General features: G+C 32.5%; 2 protein-coding genes across 6 annotated transcripts; both read left to right on the top strand.

Moving 5' to 3' along the window:
- The first annotated feature begins 167 nt into the window (after positions 1 to 167).
- On the top strand, positions 168 to 7956 carry Ptp69D (Protein tyrosine phosphatase 69D). The gene is made up of 11 exons (XM_034335396.2): positions 168 to 657; positions 2054 to 2359; positions 2445 to 3032; positions 3139 to 3432; positions 3515 to 3774; positions 3848 to 4646; positions 4729 to 4975; positions 5047 to 6058; positions 6146 to 6433; positions 6716 to 7144; positions 7249 to 7956. The coding sequence occupies exons 1-11, from the start codon at positions 501 to 503 to the stop codon at positions 7330 to 7332; spliced, it is 4464 nt and encodes a 1487-aa protein (XP_034191287.2). The 5' UTR covers positions 168 to 500; the 3' UTR covers positions 7333 to 7956.
- Positions 7735 to 16623, top strand: LOC117609289 (uncharacterized). Of its 5 annotated transcripts, none has more exons than XM_034335437.2 (4): positions 7735 to 7876; positions 15479 to 15768; positions 15874 to 16143; positions 16293 to 16623. In XM_034335437.2, exons 1-4 carry the CDS (start codon positions 7843 to 7845, stop codon positions 16536 to 16538), a joined length of 840 nt encoding a protein of 279 aa, XP_034191328.1. In that variant the 5' UTR covers positions 7735 to 7842; the 3' UTR covers positions 16539 to 16623. The 5 variants fall into 5 exon arrangements, with proteins under 5 accessions (XP_034191328.1, XP_076548311.1, XP_076548312.1 ...); XM_076692196.1 differs by lacking the exon at positions 7735 to 7876 and adding an exon at positions 14621 to 14756 and having other exon boundaries at positions 14864 to 15768; XM_076692197.1 differs by lacking the exon at positions 7735 to 7876 and adding an exon at positions 14621 to 14883.
- The last annotated feature ends 95 nt before the right edge of the window (positions 16624 to 16718 follow it).

Here is a 16718-nt window from a genome sequence, read left to right as displayed (position 1 = left end):
AGTAATCAGTTATGTATTCCAGCAATGTTAAATGATAACTTTAGGTCTACCAGGAACATGATTATGATAATGATAAGTCGTAGATAACAATAATAGTAATGTAACAACATATGAAAATGAATAAAATTAGGAGAAAAGTTAAAAGTATAATAGTACTTAACGTCTAACACTAATAAGATTTCCCGCCTTCAGGACAATCACCTTTATTATCGACTTGTTCATCAGAACCTAGAAGAGAGGCCCGATGGAGGGCAGTGTCAATCGCTGGACATTTGGCGGCTTGGTGTTCGTCGGGAGACCTACGTTACACTCGTATAATATGATTCAGTTTTGCCAGCGCTATTACGGGGTAAGATTTGCGAACCGTGCTTGAATATCTCGAAAAGTGCGTCGCACGTAAGTGCGAAGCGTGATATGAAATAGTGAATTGAATCGTGATTGAAATGGATAGGCGATACTAGCCGCGCGTCATGGGATTGTGAAAGATATCAAGAGCGCGTATGAAGGTGGCAGGAAGTAGGAAAAGGGCCAGGGATACAACGCTCACGCCCGGTTGTCACGACGCCATGTTTCCCCGAAGTGGTCTACCGATGTCGAGTGTCCCTTTGATGATACTCTGCTTTTTCGTACTTATCGTCGCCGGCCTTGACGAATCCGGTAAGTTTTGGAGATGCTTTTATAAACAGTCTTACGATTACATTCAACATAACGACAGGTTCTTTCGTTTTTATCTGTTGAACGCCGCACGAGATGTAACGAATTGCAAGTGAAGTCATTAGCAATACACGATGTGCTACTGCTACTGTCACCATTCTTCTCCCCATTCTTGTCCTTTCAATTGTTTTTATACATAAATAAATAGTGCAACAACTGTTTTAGCCAAAGTCAAAGTGGTTTACCGATTGTACAGGCATGCGTTAAATCTCATACCGTCATGCACGATTGAGTAACGAACATATAAAAGGATATCGAATGTCACTGGTGTTGTATCTTGATCGTTTAAATTGTTTATCATTTGTTGCACCCCATTTTTTTTTATTTTTTTTTTTTTTTATTCGTTTGTCTCGCAATCTGTGTTTACACTAAATGATTCAAATTTTATGGTACATTGATTGCCAGTAAACGTACAGAATCAATTTGCTTTGTAAACCGTCTAGAATCTACGATATCTAATGAGTTCATTATGTTCAACATATTTTAGATGATTATATGTATATTTATCGGTTAATTTTGTCAACGTTTTATTGCATATTAAAGTTTTTTTCTTTCCTTCTGTTATTATATATTAATTTATTATTTAATCGATAGTGTGTTACTAATCGATCGATACTTATTTCAATTCGATATTACTTTTGTACATACACAAATGGTGTTCTAATATCGCGACTTTTTATTAGCGTAAAATAATAATAGTAACAAATTTCAAGTTATATTACTCTAATAAAACTGGACGTAAATTGCTTGAACAAATTTTGTAATTCATTTTATATAAATAATAAAACATGACCATTCTTTTTATCGATATACAATATTATTATATGTATATGTATTTGAATTTCATAAAATTAGTATTCCTTTTATCCTTATTTTTAATGACTTATTTTGTATATTTATAGTGAATCCGTTCAATGCCATCATATTCCGGTACCTAAATGTACCTTTTCGATATGTTACCGAATTTTACTTTCGCAAAAAATAAACTTTACACGAATAAAAATTTCTTAATACGATTGTATTTATAATTGAAATTTTATATTAATTTTCTAATTTTTTAAATTAGAATATATTGTAAAATATACAGAAGTTTTATGCTAATTTCAACCGTTAAGACAATACTTATCCAGTTTATGTCACTTCGCTATTATGATTGTAATGAATTAATGAGCCAGTTACTTGGTTCATTCGCATACTACTTGGTTGAAAGTTATTTTGAAGTTTTGCGTATCAAAGATCTGCTAAAATAAAAGAAGAATTTTTATACGATACTTTTATCATAATAGTTTATGTATTTTTATAATAATAAATATGAATCTGTACATGTGTTTATATGCAGGTGTAGAAAAAATAGAAACAACTGAACCAAAAAATGAGAACCCATCGGTACTAGAAATTACAGCATCTCAAGCTTTAGAGGGTATCGAAGCTGGTAGTACACCTTCACTGATATGTAAACTTAATGTACCCGGTCAAATATGGTGGACTAGCAATGGAAGAAACCTCACTACTATTAAAGATTATGATTCTGGAGAACGTTTGGATATCAAACAAGCTAGCAGAAATGATACAGGAGACTATAGGTGTTCAGCACAAACTACAGACGGGGAATTATTGGAAAAAGATGTTCATATCAGAATTATTGGTAAATGTTAATTACAGTTATAATTACAGTTAATATTACTTATTTTATTGTTTATTCTTTTAAGAAAGAATTTCTTTTATCTTAGAGCCAGGTAAAATAGCACCTGGAGAGGATATTCGAGCAAAAGTAATGGAGTCAGTTAACTTGACCTGTCACATGTATGGTTATCCATTAACACAATTTGCTTGGTTTAAAGGGAATGATTCAGAAAGTACCGAACACTTGAAAGACTTTACCACTATTACACAGATAAATGAGACTTACACCGTATTAACTTTGGAATTTTCAAGTTTGACACGTAAAGATAATGGAACGTATATTTGTAAAGCACGCGACTATAGCAGCGAAATTAGTGCCTATAGACATCTTTTTGTAATTGATGTACCAAAAGTTAGCATTGATTTCATGAAGGCTGTTGGTGCTGGAAGTATATTTTTGAATTGGACTGTAAACGATGGTAACGAACCTATCAAAAAATATTTTATTCAACATATGAAGAATGGAACTAATCAGTATCAATATTATTCCGAGGAAATTGGGGGTGGAAATTCGAGTTACGTTTTAAAAGGTTTTGAAAGTGGTACAGCGTATCAAATTGGAATTAGTGCTGCAAATGTAGTAGGTACATCGCATGTAAGACTTGATCCACGTTGGATCACTACACTTGAAAAAGGTATTTAAAGAAAAAAAACAAACAGCTTTGATCGTGTCCGATCCTTTCGCGATATTACAAAAAAAATATATACATATATGTATATTACTAATACAACTTGTTACAGATCCTATATTTGTGCCAAAAGTTTCTGTCAATGGAGTCACTGAAAATTCCATTACAATAGGCTGGACATTGCCACCGCCTGATTTAAAAGAACACGTTCACTATTACAATTTAATGGCTACTCATGGAGATCAAAAAAGAGAAGCGGTATATCCCGCGCAACCACTTACTGTATACGCGTTTGTTGATCTCGATCCCGCTACAATATATAAATTTAAAATTGCTGCATGTAGTGAATATACAAAAGAGTGTGGAAATTGGAGCGCCGAGGTGAATGGTACTACTTTAGACGGAGGTAGATAGAATCGTTCAACACGAGACCAATGTTCTGTCAAGTTAAGAAATGCGAAATTAATTGCATATGATTTAAATTTTAGTGGCCAGCCCTCCTAAAAATTTATCCGTTAGTTGTCGATTCGATAATATCAGTAGTTCCAGTTTTATTTCCATTACATGGGTTCATCCAGAAAAGCCAAACGGTGTTATTACTCGTTACAATATACAATTAACCGGTGTTGCTAAATTTAAGAATGACATGGGTCATTTAGATATTGATAATTGGGGGCCCCAGAACCGGAGCGTTCATAAAAAAGATAGTGCAAATTTTAATCAAATTCCACCTAATACAAATTACACGGTAAACATTGCTATTTTTATATTTATTATAATTCGAAAGTTTTACGATATTATAAATCATGTTTTGTCGAAAGGTTCGAGTACACGGCGTGACGAGATCCCGTACACCAGGAAAGGATGCAATTGGTAATTGCACTACGCCGGTTACGATTCCAGACAGAGATAGTTTAAATATGCGATCATGGCGAAAAATTGAGAATCAAGGTAGACAGCTGTTTAAATTGTACCTTCCGCGTATAACGGAAAGAAATGGTCCAATATGTTGCTATCGAGTATATCTGGTAAAATTAGCACCCCAGAAAAGTGTTACCGATTTACCACCACCTGAAGAAATTGGTGTTTATTCATATCAGTATGCGCATAATTCACCTTCTGGCGGCGCTTACATGGCTGAAATGTTTGATAGTGATCAATTGATATCAGAGATTTTCCTCGGTGATGGCGAATCATTTAACGGCAGTACTATGTGCAATAAATGTATTGGACTTCGGCCAAAAGCCGCTCCACCGGTATTACATTTTGTTCCGGAAGTTCAAACAACCGCCTCAACACCCAATACGACAGTTACAACAACTGCAACAACGCCGGTAACAACTACTACTACTACTACTACTACTACTACTACTACTACTAGTACTACTACTACTACTACTACTACTACAACTTCTACCTCGCCGACAACTACCACTATCCAAGGAATAGAAACGACTATTCCGAATAAAGTAGACAGCAATTACACAGAGAGTGTAGAAAGAAGAAAAAGGGAGAATACAGTTATTCAGAAAACAAAGAACAACGACGGATCTTCTGAAATACCACAAGATGGTTTTCTCGATGAAAAATCAAACTACACTGGTTTTATCGAAGTTATCGGTATCTATGTCAAATATTTATCATTAATTTTCTTCTAAAATAATATAATTGTAGTTAGTACAATTGAAGGTTTCTTTCATAGTGTTTGGAAATCAAGGAGATCAGCTTTTACCAGCCTACAGTAATTACTTTAACCCTCTTTATGGAGGATTAGATCCTGGATCTATGGTATCGGCAGAAGTGACCACGCTTAGCGTAATTTTACAAATTTCCATTGCCCTTATACTGATCATCATCATACTTCTTATTGCGCTTTGTATACTGCATAGATATACAAAACGTGTTCGGCAAAGAGGAGAAGAAATTATAACTTTGAGAAATAGTTTCAGGTAATGAAATGTATAAATTTAGTAATACGTATTATGTTTTGTAACATGTAATAAATGTTATCTTCTGTTAGACATTTGTGCAGAAGTCTGAGAGGAAGGCATCAGCTCGTCGCAGCTAGTCCACCGGATATGCCTCCTATTCCAAAAAGCGAATTGCTTCAGTCTTATCTTGAACGACACCGGGATTCCGATTATGGCTTTCAGCACGAATTTGAACTGTTGCCGGATAGGTTTACGGATCGTACGACAAGAGCTTCGGAGGCTCGCGAAAATCTGTACAAAAATCGTTATCCAGACATAAAGTGTTACGATCAGACGAGAATAAGACTCGCACAAATGGATGGAATTTGTGGTTCTGATTATATAAATGCGAACTTCGTTTTGGGATACAAAGAACGCAAGAAATTTATATGCGCTCAAGGTCCGATGGAAAATACTGTTTGCGATTATTGGAGAATGATTTGGGAACAACATCTTGAACTTATACTCATGTTGACAAACCTCGAGGAATATTCGAAAACAAAATGTGCAAAATATTGGCCGGACAAAAGGGAAACAAAAAATTTTGGTGATATCACTGTTGAACATATTCGAGAAAGAGCTTACTCCGATTACGTCGTTCGTGAATTAAAAATGACACGATTGGGAGAACGAGATGCACGTACGATTGTGCAATATCACTTTTTAGTTTGGAAAGATTTCATGGCACCGGAACATCCGCATGCGATATTGAGGTTCATAAAAAGAGTGAACGAAGCTTACTCGTTAGAGAAGGGGCCAATATTAGTACATTGTAGCGCAGGTGTTGGACGAACAGGGACATTAGTTGCATTAGACTCTCTGTTACAGCAACTTGCAGAAGAAGGTCAAGTTTCAATTTTCAATACAGTCTGCGATCTAAGACATCAGAGAAATTTCTTAGTGCAATCATTGAAACAGTATATCTTTATTTACCGTGCATTAATGGAAATGGCACAATACGGTGACACCGAAATTCCAGCATCTCAGCTTAAAGCTGCAGTCGCGAAATTGAGACAAAGAGATAACGGTAAAGAAAAATGTAGAATGGAAGAGGAGTATGATGTAAGTAGGAAATTATTTTAAAGACTTTTTATAAATTATTCAATGTATCACATGTTTTTTTTTTTTTCTTCTTATTTATATTTCTAGAAAATTAACTCTGTGTTAGAAGATAGAAAATCATTTTCCGTGGGCGGTGGGGAAGAAAACAAGAGTAAGAACAGAAGCGAATTGATAATACCGTACGATAGAAATCGAGTAATTCTTACACCTGTTCCGGGTAGAGAACATTCGACTTACATAAACGCCTCATTTATTGAGGGCTATGACAATTCTGAATCGTTTGTTATTACTCAAGACCCATTGGAGACTACTATAGCAGATTTCTGGCGAATGATCTCAGAGCAATGTATCTCAACAATAGTAATGTTATCTGATGTAAGTATAAAATAGAGAAATCAGGAAACTTTATTTTACAACTAACACTAAAAGTGCATTTCATTTGTTATTATTTTTTACTTCAGCGTTGCGTAAATATTATCTGTATAGCACGCAACGTATATTTTATCTAGATCATTTTCATATTATTTAACTGTAAAATAGTCGGATGAAAATATTTATTGGGCTTCCGGCTACAAGTAAGAACAGTAATACCAGTGTTATTTAAAAAGCAAATAAATTTACTAAAAGTATAATTATAACATAAAAATGTATTTTTAGTTGAACGAAGGTCCACGTAAGTGTCCACGATATTGGCCCGATGACGAAACTGTATATGACCATATAAGAGTTAGATATATTCAAAGCGAGAGCTGTCCGTACTATACTCGTCGTGAATTTTGCGTTTCTAACACGAAAACTGACGAAAATGTTGTTGTGACTCAATATCAGTATCATGGTTGGCCGACAGTAGAAGGAGAAGTACCTGAAGTGACACGCGGTCTCATTGAACTTGTAAACCAAACTCTTACAAATGATACAGAATCGAGCGGTTCATTAGTTGTACACTGCAGTTATGGATCTGATAGGAGCTCTATGTTCGTCGCCCTTAGCATATTGGTACAGCAATTAAGGACTGAAAAACGCGTAGATATCTTTACAACAACGAAAAAGCTACGTTCTCAAAGACATGGAATGATCAGCACTTTTGTACGTAAATTGATATTTAGCAAATTGTTTATCATATAAATAATAATCATAATCTCAATCTTAATCTTAATCTTAATCTTAATGTATGAATTGATATATTTTAGGCACAATATGAATTTTTGCATCGTGCTATCGTTAATTATTCGGATCTTCATAATTTAGCCGACGATGAACCACCAGCCTCTTAATACCAAGATACATAATGCTGGAATACCATAATAATATTTGATGAATGTGTGCGTAAAGACAATTAACGTTCAAACAAACAAGTGAAAAACGTATAAATGCTCAAAGGAACTTTATATTGGGCCAACCAAAGAAATTATTAATATATTGGTGAACAAGTATATCATGAAGTTAGACTGACTCATATGGGTGCAAATGAAAATAGCAACTTTTGATATTTCGAGCACAGACTACCAAATTATGTGTACTAAAAAAGGAAAAACCTATTACACGGATTATGCAGTAAATATTTCACATTGACAAATCGAATTATGATTAAACTAAATGCATAATTGTTTCGATGTAATTGACAAATTAATCGGTTGGTTAATTGTTACAAAGTGCAGTACAGTGATGACTTTCGTGATACCATGCTCTCAACAACGTTGTGAATTTATCTCAATGATTTATTTTTATCGATAATATCAAGGAAAGGAAAAGAAAATAGTGTATCAAAAATTTTTGTGATTGAAATGGAACATTTGAGGAAAGCACTAATGCAACAAAGTAAGTGCTTTTATTTAAATTTAATTTTTTTTTTTTTTTTTTTTTTTTTTTTTTTTTTTTTTTTTTTTTTTTTTTTTTAATTATAACAATTATAACTATTCAATGGATTAGTGAAAGATCGAGCATATTTAATAAGATGTATGAATACCCTGACAAACTGACCATATATACCTTACCAATCTAATATTTAATCGTGTCTTTGTTTTTTATATTGTAACGTTTATAAAATATCTAGTTAAATTTAAAATGCACATTGAAATTATGATTCATTCAAAAGCTGATAAACTTTACGTTAGCTTTTATTTAAATTTGTCTTTTTTATCTGGTCTTTAAGCACGATCAAATATTGTATAGATGGTACAGTTAATATGGTTTTAAGCTGAATTAGAACTAGATTGTATTCTTCCAAAATGTTTCTACTGGCATGTGTTGTTATCCTACCGTTCAATGACAAAGAGATCAAATGCTGATATGATCTACTTTATATGTTTACAACTACTAATAATCACGCACGCACGCACGCACGCATGTGTGTAAGTTTATTTGTAAGATACGTGTCATATACATATATATGTATACATAAGCGTGTGTGTACACACGCCTGCGCTAATTTTTCTTCTAGAAAGAAAGACTGATATTCTTATTCAGTTCGAAATGCGCGAAGAACAGCACGTACCTTGTTTGTACGGCATGTAAAATTGCTGTGAATTTGTAACCACGAGAAGATCATTTTTTTACTTTTTCATACGGGAGGACAATTAGAGATATTTATGTGTGCGGCATGTTCGGAAATGTGCCTTGTAAGTCACCGATAAAATGTAACACATAATTGGAGGGCTTACACGGCACAACAGGAGTTAGGTTTCACTTGAGAAATATTAAGTGATGTAGGTAGTCCTTACATAGATTTCACGAAGAAATAAGAATATCTCTGTCTGGAATGGAAACATAATTTTTATGTTTAAAAAAAAAAAAAAAAAAAAAGAAGAAGAAGAAGAAAAGAAAGAAAGTAGTAAGAACTACCTATAACTATTAATATTCACGGTGGATGAAATGCTGAGATGAGAAACGAACACAAGTTAATGAGATTAATATGAATAAGGAAAGAAAAAATGGAATCTTTTTTGAAGTAAAATAATTACGAAATCAATACGTTACATTTTCTTCGCACGCTCGTTCATTTCTAGTCAAGTTTTAACTCCGGCACGTGCGCTGCTAAGCCATTCACTTATGGCCAGGGGACAATCATATTATAAATTTTGATTTACGCATCAGCCAGATTTTTTTCTTTCCTTTCCGTATCAATTTTCTTCATTCCATTATCGTGCTAATGCACATCCCTACTTGATGTACATGTGTGTATAACCGGTTCACTCCAATCGGGAGAATTAATTAATTAGTTGCTAGTTTACGCTTCGATTATGTTATATAATTGATAGATATGTAAGAGACGAACATATGCTCCGTCTGTAATTGAAATCATTATCATCGCCTGTCATTGTTGCTTACGTATTAATCAAGCAGTGTAACAATATTTGTTTTATGCTAATCATTACACAAACAATTGTTATATTTCTGAACGCTCTGAAAAGGTACAAAGTGCCTAAGAATTTCCGCCTATTCAAGTTTTTGTATGAAATTTATATTTTTACAGAATCTAATGCTTTTAACTAAACATCTCATTCTTAACAAATATTTTAATTAACATGTTCATCTAATTTCACTGGTTGTAATACAGTGTGTACAATGGTTAAATGGGAATATTTTAAACATATTTTATACCTTTTTTGTTTTTGTTTTTTTTTTTCAAACAGCAAAACTTTTACATATATATATATATATATATATATATATATATATATATATATATATATAGAATTCAATATAATTTTGTGATATTACAATTTATTATCATCGCATTATCTTTTATTTGCATTGAATATTCGTTTACGATGAATTTGGTCGGTAGACTAAATTATACGTATGGTGGAAATTCCTAAACATTTTGTGTCGTAGTTTATTGTGTACAAAATTTTTTGAAAATACTATGGACACGCACAATTATATCTATCAAAAGTAACCTTATGAATTTTTTATACTTTTTAAAGTAACAATTTACAAGTACAGCGCCTTACTTGTAGTAAACCTATCCGTTTTAATTTATATTATATTGCTACTAGTGAGAGAATAAGTGATGTTTGAATAATGAAACAATAACTGTTATTTATACGATCTGCGATATATGATAATTGCGATTTTATTATTTAACAAGAGTTCAGACAGAATTAGTAATTGTTTTAAATTTTTATACAGCTGATATCTACATTATGAACATGGAAATGCATAACTCAGAACAATAAATGTAGTGATTGTATAAACACTCGTACTAGAGTATATACAATTGCAAATTTTATAATCGAATTTTTTTATAATTAATTACATGTGTTGTTCTTGTTACGCAACTTCTCGATTTAGGATGTGTATATAGATACACCGAACATTTTTACAACCAGTGTATTAATTAGAAAGATTAAAAGTATTGTTGTGAATTAATCTATATAATTTTTTTTATTTTTGCCATGACAAGGATTCTTATATGATCCAAGAAAAAAAGAAAAACAAAGTTTCAAATGAATAGCATGTGTACTCTTTTTATTATTTCGTAAAGTGCAAACGTGCTATTATTAATAATGTGGAAATACCTCAGATACAAGTTAAAGTTAATGGCAGTCTCGAGGTTTGCCATTCTCTCACAGAAAAAGGTAAACATTACAAAGGCACACATTATTATTGCATCGGGCTGTGTTACTATGTTAGTTTTTTATTTAAATCAAAATCGTAGTTCTTAAAATTTCATTGATTAACAATCTGTAATTAACTTTAATTCATTTCGAGGTAAATGGCTTTATGTAACTGGATCAGGAAGATATAGCGCAAATAATACAGCGTGCCCTGTAAGAACGAGTGCGTGACGCGTTTCTTGTAATACCTAGGCGATTCATAAGAAGTAATGTGGAGACGGCGGTTTTTTCATGGATAATAATTCAAGTAGAATGTATTAAATACTATGCTGTGCCCAGAAAAAGGTGACTGATAATGTATCTGTCACTTGTTACATTAAAGATGCCATTCAATGCTAAATTTGCCCTAGTACCGAGAGAAACAATAGCATTAAGTAGAGTAACCGAACGAGCTAGCATAGAATTTTGTAAATTACACTATTGCCATAGCAAAAAGGTATGATATTGTGAATATGATTGTGCTGCACTTGGCAATGAATTATAAAATATGAAATTGAAATAAATTTGTGTACAAAAAGAAAATTGTCATCATTAAATGCAAATGATAATTTTAGCAGCACAAACTTATTACACTTAAAAATAATAATAATAATAATAATAATTACTCGATGTTGCAGTTTATTTTGCAAGTTAAAATATTTGCTATTAAAATTCATTTACTATTTTAATATAAAAAATAAGATTTTAAAAGATACCGGGTAAGGAGAATTATCAAGGGCATTCTTACATTTGTGCTTACAATTTTATTTTAATCATGCTTTGTCTGTCCATTGCTGGAAGTTTTTATTGCACAAGGATAGGTTCGAATTATTTTATTGTACAGTGTGCTTGTGCGTGTCGCGCGCGCGCGCGCGCGCGCGCGTGTGTGTGTTTGTTTGTGGAGTATTGCCTTAATAATGAAATTTAAAGTTCTTTTTATCGTTCTATATTCATTCAATGCATACATGGGCAATGTAGTTTTTAATATACACAAATCCAATGGCACCTACTAACGTTCCTGTGATATTCTATGCGACTGATGAGTTTAAGATGTGACGAATTACAATCCTTTTTGTACAACTGGCAACAGAGACCAGTTTTTATAAAAATCAATATTGTACTTTTATATCTTGTAATTTCAATTTATCATTAATTTCGGTAACTTCTAAAAACCTACATTTGATACTGATATACTTCAATTTTTACAGATTTTGTACCAGCTTGATATTCCTATCTCCTAAGCGTTAGAATGAAAGTAATCTGATAATCTTAACGTTGCGTGTTTTATCGCACATTCACTTGCAAACAGAGTAACTGTTTGATTGTAACTGATAAAAAAAGCTCATTAAGTTTTGTAATTATGAAGCGTAACATTATCGAAAAGTGAGTGGTCATTGCATGATGTTGAAATATCGATATTTTACGATATCACCGATTTTGACCGATACGATGTACGTATTATGTATTACTTTTTCAGTGTAATTACCGGTTAGCATTACAAAATCACGTGTAGCGACTTCTGCTTTTTAAATTGCACAACACTTTAGCAAAAAGACAGTTACGTTCTTACGAATATATACAGGGTGACCGAAACACAACGATTATTAAAAGAAAAAATGTTGAGAAATAATGAAACTTTAATCTTGACTATCTATTAATGTAAAACAGTAAAAAAAAGATCCATTTATAAATTAAAATCGGGCACCCTATATATGCACGTTGTTTTATATTTCTAATAACTTTGCTCAGCTGCGAAGTTGTAACTACGAGTAAAACAAACTCGAACGACACGCTAGAAGAATACTACAGAAAAATATTACCGAAAGTATTCATTATGATTAGTTTATTATCGTTGCGACTTTGTATCAACTTTTAATGAAATTGCTTACTCCATAAGCGTAGCAATAAAAAAAATATATATATATTATCTTATATTATCAGTGACGTGTATAGACTTGTTAAATTAATGTTACTTATTTGATGATTATCATCAAATAGACATAACGTGTCGTACTACATGTTATGTACAAACACGTAGGTTTCGTTAAGGCTCTATGTTTAACAAAAAAAAAAAAAAAGAAAAAAGAAAAAAAAATGTGCTATGAATCGTCGTGATTTAACATTTAGTGTACTGAAATTTTAATTTGTGCTTACAATGTATATTTTAAATAATTTGCATACTACGAACGATAGAGCATGCGAGTCTGAGTTCACTTCTGGCTCCATTTTAAATCTTTCATGTACCAATACTCAACTTTAAACGATAAATTCGGAAAACAAAGTACATTTCGGCCTATTTTTTCAAATGAAAATTATACCGAAATAGTTGTTTATACGTATTGCACAAAAGAAATGATTACAAAAATATGATATTAATAATCATGCAAAAGTATTAGAGGTTAACGCGCAAATATCTTGATAATCTTTTGCTAAGACAATTATACACCATTATATTCCGAGACAAAAAAGATTTCTGTCGAACGTCGTTTTTTAGATTAACATATTAAGCACTAACCTGGTAGCGTATCCTTTTGTTTTGTATATAAATATACCTTTTAACGTATTTTTTAACTAACCGCGTTTGAATTTACGTCGAATTTAACACTGAAACGGGGTTCGCCGCTTTAAATTTCGCATCCACTGTGTTGAACGGTGCTGAAGCAACCGGAAATGGTTCGCGTAGCGAGTGTAATTGCGCGCGCGCATCCGCGAACAATGATACGCGGCAAAGTTCAAATTGGCAATTACCATATGCTCTAAAAACAGGGCCTATCGCCGCCGTCTCCAACGATACTCGTTGTCTACGACAAACAAGACTTTTGTAAATTACTTTAAACATTAAGGAGAATAAGATAGAACCACCGCCGCATATTACATTACTACATTATGTTTATATATAACGAGGAATTAAGGTTAAATTACGTATAGTCTTAGATTTTGTATGATATTCACTTTAAAGAGAAGAAGTTATGCTAAAGATAAAGATATATGTATTATATCTATGAAATTACGTGTAATGACAATTACTGACGAACGACAAAATTAATGTAGCGACGTTGATCATTGAATCATCTTTTTTGTATGAAAAGAAGGAAAAAGAGAATTGTAAGGTGATATCGGTAACGGTGCACTCGATGTGAAAGGAAATACACGATATAATAACGAACCATACAAGCAATTTTGGTTCTCCTACCTCCCCCGTCTTTAAAATATAGACAGTAATCTGGAACAAATGCTTACGGTATAAAATTTGTATTTAATATTGATAGTGAAATAACATGCATTCCCATCGTTTGAATCAGTCTTAAATAAAATAATTATTCGAGTAACGCCCAACGTTGGAGTACACCTAATAATAATAATAATTGTCTTCCATTTATTCGCGGAACTACCACTTTTCGTTTCCATCGGTCAACGTACCGTTAAACGTGTAGATAATACTTTAATTACAAATGATAGAAGTATCATTTTCTGTTGTAATACATATATGTATAATTCTCACAATCTCGCAAGTTAAAAAGAAACAATACTAACAAAAAAGCTGTTATTACGTGGACAACGTAATAGCGGGGTAATTACGGTGGATGAACAAATTAAGGAAAATCGCAGGTTGTCATGTAACGGCTCTTCATAGTACCATTCAACGAACCGCAATTCCTTAATCGTTCATTGTACTCCGAACTTACTAGTTTTATTTGCATAGCAAGTAAAAAAAATAATGATAAAGTATTTATAATATAAATAACACTGTGTCCTTTAAATAATTAAAAAGATACATCAATAAAGTTACCTTAAAGGAACCTTCATCAATTTCTTCATGCATAAAATAATGTAGGACTTTAAAACTTATTTCGTATCTTTCCGTTACTGTTCAAGAAAGTTCAGATTCGACTGGGCACCGGATAATCAAGTTCTCGAGTGCATAATAATTTGGAGACATCAACGACTGGTAGACGAGACGGTTGGTCCTTATTTCGTATTCTTGACCGTTCGTTCGTGTTTTGCGCAACTAGTTGGACAAATGATTATTACGTGATTCGTAAGAAAATGGAAACAGTACAGTAAACCAGTTCAATAGAAATGTGTGACGATATAAAGTAGTAGGTACTTACTTACCTACCGTGACAAGTTCAAACTGCTCTTTGCTTATCCAAACTGTAACAAATTAAACTAGTACCTCCTTATCGTTAGAATGATCTTCTTATAGGTTGCTGATGATCGTAGTAGGTTCGTAAATTTCTGATACTTCATCTTCTACCGGCTACATCTTCCTAACATGAAAATCAAAATAAATGTTAGTGACGAAGAATACGTTCAAACATTCCAACTACCATAAATTTGTAAATTTTCATCGTAAACGAAATACTATTAAACGTTACGTGTTTTTTAACATTCAACAAGTTCACATATTACTTAATGGACTTTCTTGCAGATATGTAGGTACTTACTATTAAGAAAATTCTTGGAATACTTGGTGGGGAACCAGTTGGCCGAGGATGGTCATACAGTTCATCCCTGCTAGTACAATTGCAAACGTGCCAGTCGTAACTGTTCAATGACTTCGTGTGTGATATGAAATCCGTTTTATAATCAAGAATAAAGAATCAAATGATATTACTAACGCGATGAACTCGTTAATTATTATTTTTTATGTTTAAAATTCCACTGATATTTGAAAAAAAAAAATTGCAATGTGGATACAGAAAAATTATTGGAAGAAATGATTAAGATTAAATTGGAATATCTTATAAAATGAATATAACAGGAAAAATGAAGTTAAGTTATCTTATTTTAGTAGTAATTTTTAACTATGTTTACGTAGAAACACGAGCAAACCACGAATCAAGTGAGGAATATCTTCAAAAAGTGATGTTTCAGCTTCAAGAGTTTAATGTCCCTTCCTCGATCAACATTTATGATCGTTTATCGTGGAGAAATAATTATAAGAATATACCAACTTATGAGAATAAACAAAATTATCAGAGGATTAATAAGAACGACCGACAAAATGGAAATTATAAGAATCAAAGCGCACAACGTTACAATGTACCGATTAATGAGAAAATCGAGTTCCATCGAGCTGATTTTGAAAATTCTCTTCCTTATTATCAGGTAAATAATTTTGTATTATTATTTTCCGGACATAAATAATTTTACATTATTTTAAAAGGTATCTACGAAACGTTTCAAATAGGAATTTTTATTCATACGTTTCAGTCTCAGCCGTCAACCATTATTAAGGTGCAAGAACCTGAAGTACTTGGATATACACGAGCAGAACTGGCAGCGATGTATAAAAACGCATTGGACAAAGGCTCAACAGTCAGTTTGTCTTCCTTAACTAATGCAGTCTCTTCCGGCGAGATGCCTCAAGTTATGCAGACTCACGCGGAGTTTCCGGTCAACCAGCCTCTCTATCAATATTACTTTTTTCCATTAAAGACATTCATGTCAGAATTCAAAAGAAATCACGGGTACAAGACAATCGTAAGTAAAATAACATTTTGTTTGTTCTTAACATATCTGTTAAAATACAATTATTCTAACTTTAAAATGAAAAAAAGATAAAAAACTGAATTTACTGAAAATAAGAAAATATTATTATCATCTTAATATATGTATTATGTTCTTTGTAGCCTGAACCTGCATTTGATAATAAGGTTGCTGCACAAGTCACGCAAACCCAACTATCACACCCACTTTTTGCAGCCATAAGTACATTTGTTACCATGGCGATTGTATTCATGATGAGCGTGCTATTTTTACCAAAACTTACTCAATTAGATATATTTCACGCGCGGAGTATTCAAGACGATTTCGTTTATTTATCGAATATCGTTAAAAACGCTATCGAGCACTATAACGTTTTAGAAAAATGTTGAGAACCTCCGAGTCGATTCCGTTCTAATATTGCCTCCATGAACCTTAAATTTCTATAGTTAGTTATTAGATTAATACCTGTAAAACTGAAATGACACTTTATGATCTGATAAAATATATTTTATAACATATGTATATTATTTAATTACATTTGTTATTAGTTGGATAAATTTTAACAAAAA

The sequence above is a fragment of the Osmia lignaria genome, chromosome 14 (genome assembly GCF_051020975.1).
Source record: "Osmia lignaria lignaria isolate PbOS001 chromosome 14, iyOsmLign1, whole genome shotgun sequence".
Lineage (NCBI taxonomy): Eukaryota > Metazoa > Arthropoda > Insecta > Hymenoptera > Megachilidae > Osmia > Osmia lignaria.
Note: the sequence above shows the minus strand (reverse complement) of the source record. Positions and strands in the feature narration are given on the sequence as shown.